A 16,110-nucleotide genomic window follows, 5' to 3' on the forward strand; every position below is an offset into this window, starting at 1 on the left:
AGGTTTTCCCTCTCCTTTTTACTTTGGACTCAGGAGGCCCAACGAACACCACTCTGTTCATGCCCCAGGGTGCTGGGTTATACATTCAGGTTTTGTGGGTTAAAACCAATTGTTTGTATAATCGTACTTATTGTATTATTTTATTAAATTGTTATTCTGACTTATAATCTCTCTTTTGAGTTGAGTTCATTTCCCCTGCCAGTTCACCTTTAAACCAGCACAGGCAGGAACACCAAAAGCTAGTTACAGCTACTGAGAATTATCTCCCTTGACACACATTGCACAAGCAGCAATAGCTGGTTTTTGGTTTTGCTCACATTCCAAAAACCATACAGACTGTTTTGAAGCGGAATATATAAAAATGTAAAATAAACAGTTTCATGTCTGAGGTTCAAAATAATGCTAAGAAAATTCCGGAAGTAATCCCAAACAGAGGGGAAAAAAAGTCTGGAAAGATATTTTCACTTCTTTTTCAGGAACTACTGGATAGATGGAGTGATTCCATATGTAAGAATTTATTCAACCTGATATATACAGTTCAAAATACTAAAATGGAATTTCATAAAACCTCAACAATAAACTGAATTAACAATGCAAAGGATTTGTCTAAAAAAATGTTTATTTGAAAAACAGTCAACAACTATTATCCCCTTTACGTGAACCTGTTTACATACATTATATGTATACACACACACAGACAGAGTTTTAATTTGAATTGTGCATTACTATAATGAATACAGAACTATATATCACAGAACACCTTGGTCTAAGGTTTTGCATTTCTTGGATATAACACAAGTCTTTTTTTTGTCTGAAACGGTGTAAAAGTTAAACACGTATAAGACACATTATATCAATGCATTGCCAGTAATTTCCTGTAAACACTGTTATTTACATTAGTAGACAATGTAGCCCTTCTACTAGTGGTAGACATCAACTGGCCACTGCTGTTACTACTGTTAGGATCAAAAGTCTTTTTACAATTGAAGAGACTGAAAAATTGCCTCTGATACTGAGAAGAAGCATAGTAGTAAATAAAGGGGTCAATGCAACAGCTAACACTGCTGATACAAACACTGAGTAGATAGGCAAAGTAGAGATACTCTAAGCTGTTGTCATAAGAAAAATGGATATAATGTATTAATAGGAGGACATTTGTTGGTCCAAAGCAAATAACAAAAACAGAAAAAACCGCAACACACAACAGCAAGGCCCGTGTCTTCTTATTTTGCTTTGCAACAATGGTAGAAGAACTAAGACATCGAATGATACACACATAACAGACAGTAGAAATTATAAATGGCACTATGAAAAACACAGAAGAGAAGATGGAGAAGAAGTGGAGGTAATAGCCATGAAGTTCAGATTCTCTTAGCACATCGTGGCAAGTAGTTATATTTAACCTGGGTATTTCCATTGTTTGCTCTCTGATGAGGAAAGGTATAACCCCACTTATTGCTACAAGCCATATGATGAAACAAATCAGCGAGGCACGTGTTAACGTGCGCCAACCAAGAGACTGCATGGGATACACCACTGCTAAGAAGCGATCGAAGCTTATGCTCGTCATAAGCATTACTGAGCAGTACATGTTACAATAGAAGGCAGCAGTGACAAAACGGCACATCTGAGGTCCAAAAACCCAGTCATTTCCAGAAAAGTGATAAGCAATCTTAAAAGGAAGCACGCTTACAAACAGGACATCTGCCAGGGCCAAATTCAGCATGTATATTACAGCTGGCTTCTCAATTTTCATTTTTTTCAGAAACACGAGTATTGCTGTGATGTTCAGAGGGAGACTCAGCACAAGCACGAAGGTGTAAACTGAAGGTACAAAACCCGTCAGCCATGGACTAGTGAGGTATCTATATGTTTGAACTGACACCATTCGTTGTTCACGTGGGAATAATCCAGTCTGATTGGTGGCTCCTGATCCAACTTCCAAGTAATTTTCAGTATCACCTTCAATAGGTATAAGGTCATCATGGTGACCGACAGAAGAAAAGAGTGCAAAACTTCTGACGCGCGGCATGCTGCTGTTATTTGGAAAGGCTGAAAAAATAAGACAGTGTTAAGATTAATAAGCAAATATTTAAATGGTATGGGGAAGTGAAAAACATCTTTCAAAAAGGAAAGCTAAGATTACATTAGCAACACAAAATAATAAGGTTAATTTCTTATTCAAAGCACAGGCTGCCCACAGAGCAGCCTTTTTATTTTAGCTCCTGCTACAAATTTGGGTAAGATGTCCTTGGAAGTGGCTATTAGTAGTGATCCTAGCTGTGCTTAAGGACCCAATCTAATCTTTGCTTTCTTTGACACAAACAAAACAGTAAATTTGCCACCCTTGAACTGATTTTGCCAGACCCTTCACACATTTTTTAAGAAATGAGATGCTGAGATAAATACTAGTATTCATACACAAATTCCTGTTCGAAGTACTCATCACCAAAATAACAAAAAAGAAAAGTGCCAGTGAAGCATCATGTTATTATTTCTGTGCTCTGGAGATATCTTACACAACCCGAAGGCCCCCATCAAGACAGATGGAGAAGTCTACATGCAGTTTTCAAGGTAGACATGGATCAACCTTTTCATTGTAACAGACAGGTAAACACAGATTGCACTGAAACACTTTCCCAGTTCTATTTATCCTGTCCCACATCATGCAGAACAGCATGTGTCTAGTGCACCCTCAGGGCACTTCTGTTCCCTCTACAGCAGGTTCTTCTGCAGCACGGTTTGGTGGCTGTGACCAAGTCAGGACAGGGTATCTCTGCTTTCTAAATGTAAAGAGTCAAGAATTTGGCATGATAGTGTTGAATGTGTAGTATGAGTTGATTTATGTACCAAAAAACCCCCCAAACCAATCCAAACAATCCAAAAAGCATTATTTCAGCAAAGTTGTTTTATGGAGAATTACTTTGTAAGACTGTCATTTTCAGCTTTGGCTTAATCTAGTTAGGCGCAGGATAATTCAAGCATTGTGGGCAGACAGGAGTAGAAACTTACTACTACTACAATAATTCATCTAATTAGCCGTGCAACTGATTCTTTGTTATCCTAGAGAATTAAAATAAAAATGAGGGTGTGTTAGCTCAGGTTTGTGAACTTAAAGTACATGGGCATGATTCACCTGTGTAAGATGCTGCTACTTAGACATAATTATTTGTTCTACAGTAATTCAAACCATTTTTTTAATGCAGGGAGAACAAAAGCACGTGAAGGACGTAGATGGCAAAGAAAGGAGTGTCTGCAGCTTTAAGCAGGCAATTACCTCACTTTGTATGAAGGCTGTGTGAGAAGGACCCTGCCCAGCATGAATTTTAATGAAATTCAGACTTGAATGTGGGGAGAGATCAGAGGAGTGGTAGGGAAATTGGTGATTTTTTTGAAGCTGCTGTGCTTTGTGTATCATGCTGTGTCACAGCAGCATTCTGGAGGCTGAGGGGACAAAAGAAGGGAAGTGTTAGAGATAATGATTTTCGTATGCAAAGTGACTAGAATGCAACCTGTGACAGTCAGAAAAAAAGGTGCCGGATGAGAATTTCAGCCTGGGAGCTTGCTGCATACATTGGAGTAGGAACGATTTAGTTTGAAACAGAAACATATAGAAATATGTGAAATTCAGTGTTTGCACAGAAGGGCACTAAACACATTTATAGGGTTGATTCTGCTGTTTTAAAGAGAAACTGACAACAGGCAAAACTATAGATCCTTAATCTTTAACCTCAGCCATCCAACTGCTTTGACTAAAGTTGAAAGTTTAAGAGTCAGCCCCTAGCTCAGCAGTTCAGGTGTGGCATAAGTTCTATTTAACCTCTCTAACTTCAGCCTGTGGTTGACATCAAGGACTTATGAGATTTTCTGAACTTAATAATTATAGCAATAGAAATATGTCACAACTGGCACCACTGGTCTTCATCTCTTTTGGGAGGATTATAACTGTACTTGAATGAAAAAAACCCCTAACTTCTTATGCCCAGAAGCTTGTCTCTACTGTAAAGATGTCAGTAAACATGATGAAAAATCTTGAACATACCTATTCTACCTCCAGTATGCGTAAGTTTTATGAATTCAAGATTTTGAATGCTGTGAATATGTATTTCTAAACCAGAAAATTTCTGAAAGACAGTGATGAGCCTAGTCCCTCAAAGGTCTACATGTCCTTCTTGATTTCTCCACCACTGAAAAACTCTGGAAAACCAAATGAAGAGGTGACATGGTTTCATCTGAGGAAGGCATATTTTTGGGAACTTAAATATAAACACACTTTGTGAGAAGGAGGGTAAACATGTGCCAGGAGTTAGGAACTGTATTGCCCAGATTATCTCTCCATGATGGGATAACTGAGGCACAAGCACCCCTCTCATCCCAGTATCCCTGAACTTTGAAGGACCTGAGCCAGCAGTGTTGCAGTGTCACACTTCTGAGGACAAGCAAGCAAACCAGTCAGAGCCACTGATCTTTAATGAGGGAAATTAAATCACTTAATGCAGAAGCCCTTGGCAGTAACCTGACCCATTTCTCATCAGTATCTCCTAAGTTAGAGCAGTATGAAAATATGCCACCGGAAAAAAAGTTAGGATCGGACCAGGTACCTTTTATTGACTTAGCTATTGCTTATAGTTAATTGAACATTGCTAGTAATTTTAATTACATCCTGAATTATTGGAGCCATCTTATTTACAGCTTTCTTAGATGAGAAGATTTAGAGTCTGCATTACTCCATTATAAAAAAATGTCTAAATATAGAATCCTATTACAATAAATAAGAACAAAAAATTTTACAAATAATTTTAGTTTAGTTCTAAGTCTAACTTGGTGTAAACTACCTGTTCTTTGTAGAAGTAAAGACTTTCTAAGTTCAGAGTTGAGCTCAACCTTCATGCTGTCAACAATGCCTCCATGCTGTCCCCTGTACTCAGTCCATGTCCCTGTCTTGAACTTAGATGACAAGAGGTAATACTTGAAAGCCAGCTCTATGGAAAAATGTAATGAGACCTCAAACTTGCTATTTTTGTGCCACTTGATGATATAGAGAGTGGTGATTTACTTTCTTGATGAAATTAAATTTAATTATAATTTAAAAGCTTATAGCCACATATCACTTCTTTCCTTCAGAAAGCTGCTCGTATGTTTGTATGACACAGTATCTGTGTAATTCTAGAAAAAATACTGCACTCTGTACTTTCTGAAACAGAGGACAGTTACTGCCCTGAGGTTTTGTATTCCTTTTGTGTCAGTATTTATTGGAAAATGCCAATGATAAGAGATTTATACACAGAAGGGAAGAAGATAAAATGATGTCATATTAATTCAAAGGATCTCCATGAACCTTCAGAATAAACAAAAAGGCATTACCTTTAAGCTGGGTTAGTACAAGACAGCCAATACAGCAAGTATTCTAAAAAAAGATCTTGTAACTGCTCTTGAGATAGCTACAGCTATACCAGAATCTGTGAAATAGTCCTTTCTAGCCGTTTTAAAGTTATAATTTGCCTAAAACATATTTCACTACAGTTTAAGTAGTTTATAATAATCCAAATAATCTCTTAGAAAAAGAGAGGTAAAGCTTGTATAATATAACTGTTCAAAGGGTCATCTTATTTTTGCTAGGTTGTCATCCAGTCCTTTTGGAAGAAGTTAAGCCTGGTGGATTTCTATTTTTATGACTAATAGTAATATGACAGTTAACAGCACTGTCAAAATACATGTAAAATTTAAAAAGGCACGAAAGAACAGGACTAATAAACTATAGACAAAGAAACAACAGGTTGAAGCACAGAGGTTTTATCCTTGTGGTGTGTAGTAAGGACACTGAATGATATGCATATAGTCTTTTTCTTTGCTTCCAAGGACTTCAAAAGGCAAAAATTACATAGAACGAGTACAATACTCAAACTGCCTGAAGTTTTCCTTTATTGACTGCGGGTTTTGCACCAGTTCTCCAACGAGGACATAGAGGAATGATGTATAAAGCTCAGTAAGTTTGGGATTGTCCAATTTATACTGTGCTACTTTCCATCAAATACTACAAACTATTCATCTCACAACCAGCATATGCATATTCTGCTTACCCTGGCCACTTTTTTTTATACTTTATACTTACTGCTATTTTTTTTATACAGAATTATTTTAGAATTTCATGTCTACTTACATATGGAAGGGGCTATTGTGCATACTGTTCTATGAAATGAGAATTAGAGAGAAAAAAATTCAACAGCTTCAACCAATCTTAAAAAGAACTCTTGAGCTGCAGAAGAAAATTTAAAAATATTTCTGTAGACCCAGAAATCTGCACAGGATGTTACAGAACAGCAATCTTCATATCCCAAGGGATATCTTTATGATGTGGGAGACTAAAGAATAGGCTCCTACAGAAGCAATTAAATATGCTCCCTGTGTGCTGCTTGACAACAATTAATACCAACTTCTGGGCATTACTGGGGACAGGTGCACCCACACCGCTGGTGCTGGCTTATAACAAAAAGCCGGTTTCTCTTATCTCCTCTTTGTATAACTCAAAGTGATAAGCATCTAGAATCTAAATTACTCAGTAGCCCATAAATTAGGTACTTGAAGGCAAACTGTGAAGTGTATGCCAGATGTATTAATAAACAAGGTAAGACACAACCTTGTTGTGATGACAGTTGCTTTCATAAAAATAAACACTGAATTATCTTTAAAAAAATCTTCAACAGTCCACATCTCCATTTATACAGAATTCGTTATTGTATTATCGGCTAATTAGTAACAACTAGAACACATCTTCCCGAAGTATTGTTTTCTTGCAAGCAAGTGTCTGCTCCTTTTTTCTTTTCCTTCTCCATCTCTTTAACTACACATGCTGGCTCTAAACAACAATAACATCTCTCTATCTGGCTGTCAGTGTCCCAATGCAGAACAGTTCACCTGGGCAAGTTCAGACCTTGGTCAGCCACCTCAGCAACATCTGGTCAGATAATCTGCATGCATTTAACACCAATCCAATGCCAAACTATTGCTTTTTCACCTGCCCAGAGAAACAGCACACGTGTCAGTGACATGGTAACTGTGGATACTGATGGACAGGGACAAAGCGTATGAGAAGCTGCAGATTCAAGGGCAGAGCTGATTTAGGGATACAACAGTGCCTGGGTGATGGGAATTTAATACACTATGGTAAAAACAAGGAAGGTTATCTGGGACAGTGGGGAAATCATATAGTTACAGTGGAAGTGACAAGGAGAGCAAAAGACATACTCAGATGGTCAGACTTGGTGAGTTCTGTTGTGCATGAAGTAACTTGTTTGAATTTTTCTTTTCCTAACGATGCAATACAGTAGCTATTGTTTCCAAAGGAAGTAGCAAATAAGTACCATTAGTTATTGTTTCCAAAGGAAGTAGCAAATAAGTACCGTAATTCAGAGTGCTCTTTAATGAAAACTGTGATTGCAAAAGGCAAGAAAACAAGTTTGAATGTCCCCATAAACTGTTTGAGTAGCACCCAACAGTGCAATCTTTTTTCTAGCACTAACATGGATAGTTTGTCTTTTATACCAACCCCCCCTTTTTTTTAAAAGACATTTTCCTTAGAATTCCCATATGAAGGCGATTGTGATCTCTTCATTACCACTTATCCTTGTGACAAAAAGTTGTTTAGCAAAAGTTATTTGTCTCCTTTGATACTTCCTTCTCAGCATAATTACAAACACTAGGTCTGTCCCCTTTCAGTCTTCAGTTCAGTAGTCAAAGTACACCACACTGAAATATCCCCTTAGTTGCTCATCTAATCAGCCCTTTTCTGTACAAAGGGCCTGAACAGACGCTTCACAGCAGGCATCTCATGGGACTAAGTTATTGTACAGCAGTACTATCATCACTAGCTGATTGAAAGAAATGTTAAACTGAATGTCACAGAAAAAAACCCCTGCTAATCTCTAAACACGTAATATTTGGTACTGCTGTATCTTTACCATAATCTGGGAGGGTTACGTGCCTGCATGTCTTCTCCTACCTTCCTTCCCTCAGCATCTGCATTGTGTAACAACCTCTGAGCTGGATGGATCCATGGTCTCCTCAGTTAGGGCACTGACGTTGCTATTAGTGCTATTTCTAATTGAATAACCATGAAAGTCATCTGTTCGGGGTGGATATTCTGAAATGTTTAGTGCTGGCAGATCTTCCAGAGTTTGCGCTCCCTACAAATTCAGCTGGTACTCCATCTTCTGAAGTTGTTAGTAAAAGGCAATGCCAGTTTTTTAAGGCAGTCCACCAACACGTCTGGCCAGCCAGGTCACTTCTTTCCATCCACTTGCTATAGCCTGGTCACCTCCTTCGCTTCGGTGAAACTCGAAACCACCCTTCACCACCACCAACAGCCTCACCCCGCCGCTGCCACGTGCACAAACCTACGGCCGCGCTTCACACCAACCAAGACTACTCGGCTCTAACTCACATTAAAACCCCAAACCGGGAGCACCGTGACCCGGCGATGCGGAGGCACTTTTTTTTTATCCCCCCCCGGCCCGCGAACACGACGAACTTCCGCGATCCGCGCTCGGCCCGCGCTGCCCAGCGGGCCCACCTGGCAGGGGCGCAGCGCCCCTCCCCTGCCGGCCCCTCCCGAGCCCCGGCAGCGACTCACTGGCGGCACCGGCGGGCGGCGAGCGCGGGCAGCACAGCAGCGCCAGGGCACAGAGCAGTGTCCGGGGCCCCATGGCCGGAGCTCCGTCCGTCCGTCTGTCTGTCCGTCCGTGCGAGCAGGGCGGCAGCACTCGAGTGCCGGGGACGGAAGGCTGGGGCTGGCGAAGGGCCGCCCCGGGGCCGCCGCCGCTCCCTCCGGCGCCTCCCGCTGCGTGGAGGGGGGGCTGCGCGCCGGGGGCGGGGGGAGCGCTGGGGCTCGGCAGCACCGGGGCTCGGCAGCACCGGGAGGGGAGGGGAGGGGAAGGGAGGGCAGCGGCCGCCGCCCCCGCAGCACACACAGCCCGGCCAGCAGCCCCCGCGCCGCGGGAATGGCAATGGGAAGCGCCGGCGCCCAGCTGGGAAACGGGAAGCGGTCGTGGGCTCGGGCGGAGTGAGGGGTCAGGAGGTGAGGAACAAAGGGTTGTGCTCATGGCATTATCCTAAGCTTAGTCTGCCAAATTTGCGCAGGGCAAGTGCCTAATAGGAGCAGTTCCGAGGCCAGCTGAAATATGTTGCTTTCAAAAAGCCCCTTAATACTGATCCGCATTGTATAAAGGAGATGATGGTGAAGCTTGTTTGTATTCCATGAGTTCAGTAAACTGTCTACTGTACACAGGACAAACCAAAAGCAATGCATTACCCTGCTCTGCAGACCTGTGTGCTACTCTAAGATCCCTGAGGAGGTGATTCCACTCTGCAATCCAGTGCCATGTGACATGGACAAGCCTTGGAAAATTTGTGCTGTCCTTGAGAGATGCTCATGAACTGAAGTGGTTGAACTGGAACTTATATGAAAGATACTTCAATAACTTTGCAGCTATTATTTAGGCTTTTTCCTTTCAAAATACTCCAGTGGTGGTTTGAGTGCTTTTTATATATTAGGCCTGTAATACTTCAGAGCTTTACAAGTGGACACCCTGGTTTGCTAGGATGCGCTGTCTCATCCTTGGCTGTACATCCTTCTGTTACAGCAAGGAAGATCAAAAAAGGAGAGAAGGGAAAGGTTCTGTTTAGAATTTGTTCATATGTATGAAGTGCCTCTATTACTGCAGAAGCACTGATCTTTGCTTTTAGTGGAGAATAAAAACCATGGAAAGCAAATACTCCCAATCGCAAGGACTGGTTCCCAGTAAGTTCTATGCCTGTGTCACTGCAGGTGGAGTTTTGGAGGTGGTGCAGGACTGTTGTTCAGTGGTATCAAAAACCATCGGGTGACTGACCTGTCAACCAGAGCCTTAGGATATCAGAAACCTGCTCAAGTTGCTCAAACAATCTGTTCCAAGAACTCTCAGAATTATTTATGCAAGGGGAATCTGTGAGGCCAGGAATTTTTGGTGTTCCTCTCACAGTCCTACCACTTGCTAAGTTATAGCAGTGTTGAAGCTCACTTCACTTTCTGTAGAGCAAGTAAGAAATACGAGTTTTACAGCTGGCCAGCCTTTCTACAGCTCTTATCATCCCAAACCCATTAGGGAACCTGCACAAAATGCCTTTTACTTAAGAAACGTATCTCGGGGGGGTAAATCACTCATCCAGGAAAAGGGTTGTCTATCTAGTTATGAACTTCTTGAAATCATGTGTGACAGTCTGAGTTCGGATTTTCTGTTAGAGGAAAGGTTGTTGTTTTGCTCCTGTATTCTGTAAAGAAAAAAAATTGAAAGAAAGTTTGCAAATAAGTGCAAAGTGAAACAGAACAAAGCTATTGCTTGTGATGGTGTTTCTGTCTGCTTGGCCAAGAAGGAAAATGTTATTCTGCAGTTCTGTTGATAGTTTTGGAACGTCAGAGCCCCATGAGAATGGATAAATTCCAGAATAAATTAAGGTAGCTGCCAAGCACTCTTAGTCAACTCCAAAGACCCGTGATAGAAGAATGCAAACCACGGGACTGACAGACTAAGACTATTGTCTGTTATAATTTCAGAGATAGACAAGTTGTCCAAGGAAAGATGCATTTTGTCCTGTGATGACAACTGATGCATAGGCCCTATTCACCTGTACTGGCTTTTTTCTCAGATTTTGAATCAGCAATGCAAGTCTTTCCACAGCACCATTTCATGAATGAAACTGGTTTCAGCAAGTCCTATCTAATGCTGAAGTCCCTACGTTGCAGCTTACAGCAGCCTTTCTTTTTTGTTGTATTTAGTAGCTGTCAGCAGCATTGGGTGAACACAGAATCACTTTGCCCATTTGTATGGTACTCGGTACTACCATCAGTCTTATATTTAGGTAGGAATCATTGTGGTCAGTCCTGTTTAGCAGGGTTCATTATTTGTTCAATGACAAGGCCCTATATTGAACCAGTTAATTAAGGAAAAAAGCTTATAAAGGAGTTAAAAGAAATTAAATGGTAATTATTCTTTGATGTCCCCTAGGAAGAACAGGAAGCCCAAGAAATGGTTGGAAAAGCTGAGTGCTAGCACATAGATTATACCATTCATACATGTCATTACCTGGGGACCAAATAGGCTTTTCTGAGTTTGTCTACACCAGGAAGTCATGTTGTTTGCGTTAGAACTAGGCAGGCACTAGATTTGTCAAGTATATTACACAAAATTGCATATTCAGGAGTGACTTACTCCTGCAAAGGCTGTGAGGCTCTAGCATGTCTCACCAGCAGAATTCCAGGCTTTGGACACAGAGTCTGGTCTTAGGATCAACATCGTACCTGTGCAGACTTACATGCTCAGTTAGAGTTCGTCAAAAATAGTGATTAGTCAAGTCTGTTGCAAATAAAAAGGGAACAAAAGATTATGAGTTTAATTCATATTCAAGTACAATTCACTTCTCTCCTTTGAAAGTAAAAGTGTTGCTTTCACCTTCCTATCCAGCTATTTTAAGTGAACCACGGTATCAATACTGCAGCATTTATATTAAAGTCGTTTATACATAACTAGCTAGAAGAAAAATGGAAGCATGTAGGAGCTTTTTGTCTTTTGATTAGGGATATTAGCTGTCTCAAAGTAATCACATATTCAGATTTAATGCCATACGTGAATTAATATCTCTAGTAAGTATAATAATTTTTTCAGCTTCTATAATACCACAGGCCAGTTAGTTTATCAACTGAACTTGTAATCTATGTATCTGCCAGTGACTTTACATTGTTTTGTTCCCTTACCAGTGTTAATACTTATTTCATATTTGCTTTTACAGTTCATTCTGGAATGTCTCACTGTCTGTCTTTTGAAATCTTTGTCACAAGAAAAGTGAAAGTAGGAAATACACACTTTTGCTCTGTGGGTTAAAGTGCTAGTTCATCAGCAAAATCATCACACTCAATGGCATAGCAGCCATGAAGTCTTCACTGCTGAGCAGCCTTCCCAAAACATACTGAGGGCAATCAGGATTAATTAGACACAATTTTATAAAAGCAATGAAAGAAGCTCTTTCAACTACCATCTGGATTGCTGCTTTAATGATTCCTTTAAATGAAATTTAGGAACCAAGGTAGTTTAGTTAGGTAATGTTTATTTTACATAGAACAATCTCCGAAGAATATTTAAAAAACCAATCTAAATACTGATTTTATTGCATTTATTTTCTTACAAAAAAAAAAGACAGGCACAATTTATGTATTCAAATACTTCAGACTGAACAACTGTTCGCTATTCAGATTTCCCCAATACCACTCCAAAGGCTGTGAAAGTAGAAAATGTCATTTTGCAAGAGGCAGTAGTGCATTTAGTAGGAATGAATCACAAAATACATTTTCGTGAAGTAAGTTGTTATTGTCACTTTATAATTACCTATAAAAATTTTTGAATTGCACAATAAGTTTGCTTTGCAATTGACAACTGCCACAAAATAGGCTAGTATATAACTAAACATTTGCTCAAACTATCCCTTAGAAACAAATTAGGTTTTCTTTTGGTAAATACTTAAAGTCTAGTATGAACTATATTATGTATCTGAGGTAATTTTTAAATGTTTCAATAGGAAGAGGTTTATATATTCAACTAAATTCAGTATCTGCCTACCTTAAAATCCATACAACAAAAGCTGTGTGTCCTAAACAATATTTGATTTAAAAGTACCAATACCAGTGAAATCTTGAACTGTTTAAATGAATCAATTTCCTGGTTTTCTCTTCATTATCAATGCTGAAAAGGCACTGTGTACATTCCTCTGAACATTTGGTGTTTTAGGGTCGAGTTTAAAGTTAAAAAGCATCCAACGACAAACTTCAAATAAAAGTTCATAAGCAAAAAAATACTGAGTAGACTTCCCACTGATTGATGAAGTCCATGATATCTGAAAACACTATTTTCCATAGAACTTCTTATTCAACAAGAATATGAGCAAATTCACATTCACTTTCGCTTTATCAAACATTTTCATTACAGCCACACCTTCATACTGCATCTGAAGCAAATCCTGAAATGAGAAATAAAATCATTAATGTCTGTCTGAATCCATACTTTACAGCAAAAAGATGGGGAAATTTTCTTCATATGATAAATATCTCCCACTTCAGGTCCTCTTAACTTAAACAGTTGCAAGCAGCTATTGCGTATGCACAGAAAAATTTACATGTTCTCTAGATCCCAAATTGTAGACTGTCAGTAACAGCAAACCAGAAGAAATACTGGGTTTTGTGCACTTCTATTTTGTTTTGGTATTTCCTGCTTGCCACTGAACTAATGTGGCATTTGGTTTCATGCAATTGCCTCAATATAAACATTAACTCAACTCCATATCCAGCATTCTACAGAAGCTGTTGCCACATGATCTGCTGCTCTGTGCCAATTGCCTAGTACATATTAAAAAATTGTGAAATAGTTTTTATTTATAGGAAATGCAACACAACTATATAGCAAGGTAACAAAATCCAAACTCTACCTGGAAATGGAGTTGCACTTTTTCCATCTCAACTCCTAGAAATTTTGCTTTGATTTCAAAGTCACCCACTTCTTCTCCAGGTGTGATATCAAACATCACATTCTTAAACCTCGAAACAAGAAAGGTAATTTAATACATATGCTGTGTAGTTTTATATAGTTTTGGGGGGAAAATCCTGTAGAACACAAGAGAACTTTGACTGCAAGCAGTGTTGTTGGTGTCAATAAAAAATTAGTCCATCCCGACTGCAGTGTCTTCTTGGAGACTGTACATGGAGTATGAAATACAGAACTCTGAAGTCTTTTGCATTGGAAAAGCAAACAAAACAAAAATCAAAAGGAGGAAAAAGAGCTGTGGGAAGTTCAGTGAACAAATCAGACCAAGCATCCAGTGGACAGGAATAGGGCAGTGAGACTTTTATTCTGCCATGTCTGAGGTACATATTTGCCCCATGTGGCTTCCTCTACCTGATGAACCTGCTCGGAAAAAAAAACGCAAATAAATGGAAGCCTGTTTTTCATGTGGAAGATAGATGGGGTAGTGCAAAGGATGGAAGACTTTCACTACTATGAGCCTCAAAATGGATGGATACAAAAGGGATGTTAAAGCACCACATCTATTCACCTTGCCATAGTGAGAAAGTGGAGAAAATTAGGTGCTTACTCAGTTATATGAAAGTGATTAGTCAGGACATGAAAAAAATAATTGCTAGAATTGCTTACAAAACTGGTCATTAGCAATGAGTCTGCTGCTGGACTTCCACGGGTTCCATGTAAGCTGGTGCTAAAGCTGGCTTATTCAATATTTTCCCAAGGTATATAGCAAGGTACAAAGGAAAAAAATAATTATGACAATTAGATATTATCGTCCTTCTGAATGCAAAAGTCTGAAGTAATTTGAGCTGTTGCCCAGGAAATTATGAAGATTTCTTTTATCAAAAGTCAGACCCCTCAAGAGATTGTTGATTAGAAAACACTCAGAAATGTTTTATACCACACTTACTGATTGGTTTGAAGATCTTCAATTTCTAGGATGACACCTTTTTCATGCAATCTTGCAGCTGTGTACTTTACTGAGGTCTGCTTCAGTTTTTTGCTTCCCTTCACCTCCTCTTTTCCATCTAGTTTAATTGACCTCCGTGAATTTCTGGAAAGAGATTTATCTGTCAGGTCCTTTATACTTCAGCTATTTTTCTAGCCATATTTAACCTTCCTTCACTCTTTCTTGAACTTCTCTAAAAAAATAGAATTAACATTCAAAAAAATCTAAGAATTAGAGGAATTTTGAGCACAGAGTGAAACATCTAAACATCTTGCCAATGATTCTGAATTAGTCTTTTAGCACATATTTAAATTCTTTCGTGAAATGCAACCCTTATCCTAAAGAGTCCACAGTCATCACTTTGAAACAACAAGTTGTACACACACAATGATGTTAAATACTCAGTGATTAGAGTTTCATTTTTGGATCCATGAGGTATGAACTGGAAAAACTTCAGTTCATGTCAGTAAAATATTTTCATTTTGACACATCAGTGGCATTGGTGGGAGGATTGCTTTCCAGTAATTGCATCTGACAAGTAAAATTCTTTAGGCATTTATTTTCTCCTTTTCCATTCTAAAGACAAACCCCAAACCTTTTAATGAAGGAAGAAGACCAATAGCTACTTCCCAAATGTTCATGACCTCAAAGCATGCTAGTGGATCTGCAGAGTAGCACAAATTAAATATATTGAAAACATGTATACATCTCAGACCTCTTTCTTTAAGGAAGTATTACATAAATACAAGACTTTACTTTCCAAATTTTGACTTAGTGACATGAACTTTTTAATCCGTAGATTGTCAATCTGTTGGAATCAAAACTTTCAACTACGGATTAACACCTGATCTTCCTCCTAATAAAACACATTAAAAGACACATTAAAAGACAAGAAGACTCACTTTCTTGTTAAGTTGTCTAAACACGTTTTTATATAGGTGTTGTAATAATTAATTTGTTCTTCATAAAATGCTGTCTTGGAGTTAAGTGCATTCAAAGTCTGCTGGAGTTTCACCAATTCAGCTTTTCGATGATGTCTGTATCTTCTTTGATTCCGGATATCCTGAAGAAATTTATTAATGTAATTGTTTTATTAATTTGATATTTTAAAAAGTACCAGCTTATTACCATTCAAACTTGTAATTACACAATCTGACTTAATTTCTGAAAGAAAGCATGAACTATCATGTTAGTTCTCATAAGCACAGTAACCGTAGTGAGTACTACAGTTTACATGGCAATTGCTTTGCTACTCATGTATACAAGTGGTGTTATCTTGAGCTCTGCTGTGGTCTACAGGGCCCAACAGATACAGAAGTCATAAGGAAGATGGCCACTTTGTGATAAAAATGGAAGCTTCCTTGCACCTATTTTCCAGTGAGAGGCCTAAGAAATAAGAGCTTGGGCTTCTACTAGACAAGAACTAGCTACTGCTAAACTAGCACTTAGGTTGAACACAATGGTTGAGTTGAGGTAGTTCAAGTAAAATAAAAGGAACTTCAGTTCTAAAGCTCATCACAATCTTCAGAATACCTTAATGACCCCAAACAAAATGACTGGGCT

General features: G+C 39.1%; 2 protein-coding genes across 9 annotated transcripts in view; both read right to left on the reverse strand.

Annotated features, from left to right (window-relative positions):
• Positions 1 to 610: 610 nt before the first annotated feature.
• F2R (coagulation factor II thrombin receptor) lies at positions 611 to 8,765 on the reverse strand. The gene is made up of 2 exons (XM_017808178.1): positions 8,630 to 8,765; positions 611 to 2,052 (listed from the first exon to the last, which is right to left on the reverse strand). The coding sequence occupies exons 1-2, from the start codon at positions 8,700 to 8,702 to the stop codon at positions 854 to 856; spliced, it is 1,272 nt and encodes a 423-aa protein (XP_017663667.1). The 5' UTR covers positions 8,703 to 8,765; the 3' UTR covers positions 611 to 853.
• A 3,408-nt stretch (positions 8,766 to 12,173) lies between these two features.
• The window catches only part of IQGAP2 (IQ motif containing GTPase activating protein 2), a 105,641-nt gene continuing 101,704 nt past the window's right edge, over positions 12,174 to 16,110 (reverse strand). For 7 of the 8 annotated variants that reach the window (XM_017808177.1, XM_017808173.1, XM_017808170.1 and 4 more), the window contains 4 exons: positions 15,450 to 15,610; positions 14,509 to 14,652; positions 13,507 to 13,615; positions 12,174 to 13,041 (listed from right to left, as the gene is read on the reverse strand). In XM_017808177.1, coding sequence (XP_017663666.1) covers positions 12,928 to 13,041; positions 13,507 to 13,615; positions 14,509 to 14,652; positions 15,450 to 15,610 — 528 coding nt within the window. In that variant the 3' untranslated portion in view covers positions 12,174 to 12,927. Of the gene's footprint in view, positions 13,042 to 13,506; positions 13,616 to 14,508; positions 14,653 to 15,445; positions 15,611 to 16,110 lie in introns of those variants that run through there. The other variant, XM_017808174.1, reaches the window with a different exon arrangement.

This window comes from Lepidothrix coronata, unplaced genomic scaffold (genome assembly GCF_001604755.1).
Source record: "Lepidothrix coronata isolate B3197 unplaced genomic scaffold, Lepidothrix_coronata-1.0 Scaffold22, whole genome shotgun sequence".
NCBI lineage: Eukaryota > Metazoa > Chordata > Aves > Passeriformes > Pipridae > Lepidothrix > Lepidothrix coronata.

Bases quoted from the DNA above. Each gene is read 5' to 3' on its own strand.
- F2R (XM_017808178.1), bottom strand. From the start codon at position 8,702: ATGGGGCCCCGGACACTGCTCTGTGCCCTGGCGCTGCTGTGCTGCCCG. The intron at 2,053-8,629 runs GTGAGTCGCTGC...TTATTTTTTCAG, and splicing joins GCCGCCCGCCGGTGCCGCCA to CCTTTCCAAATAACAGCAGC.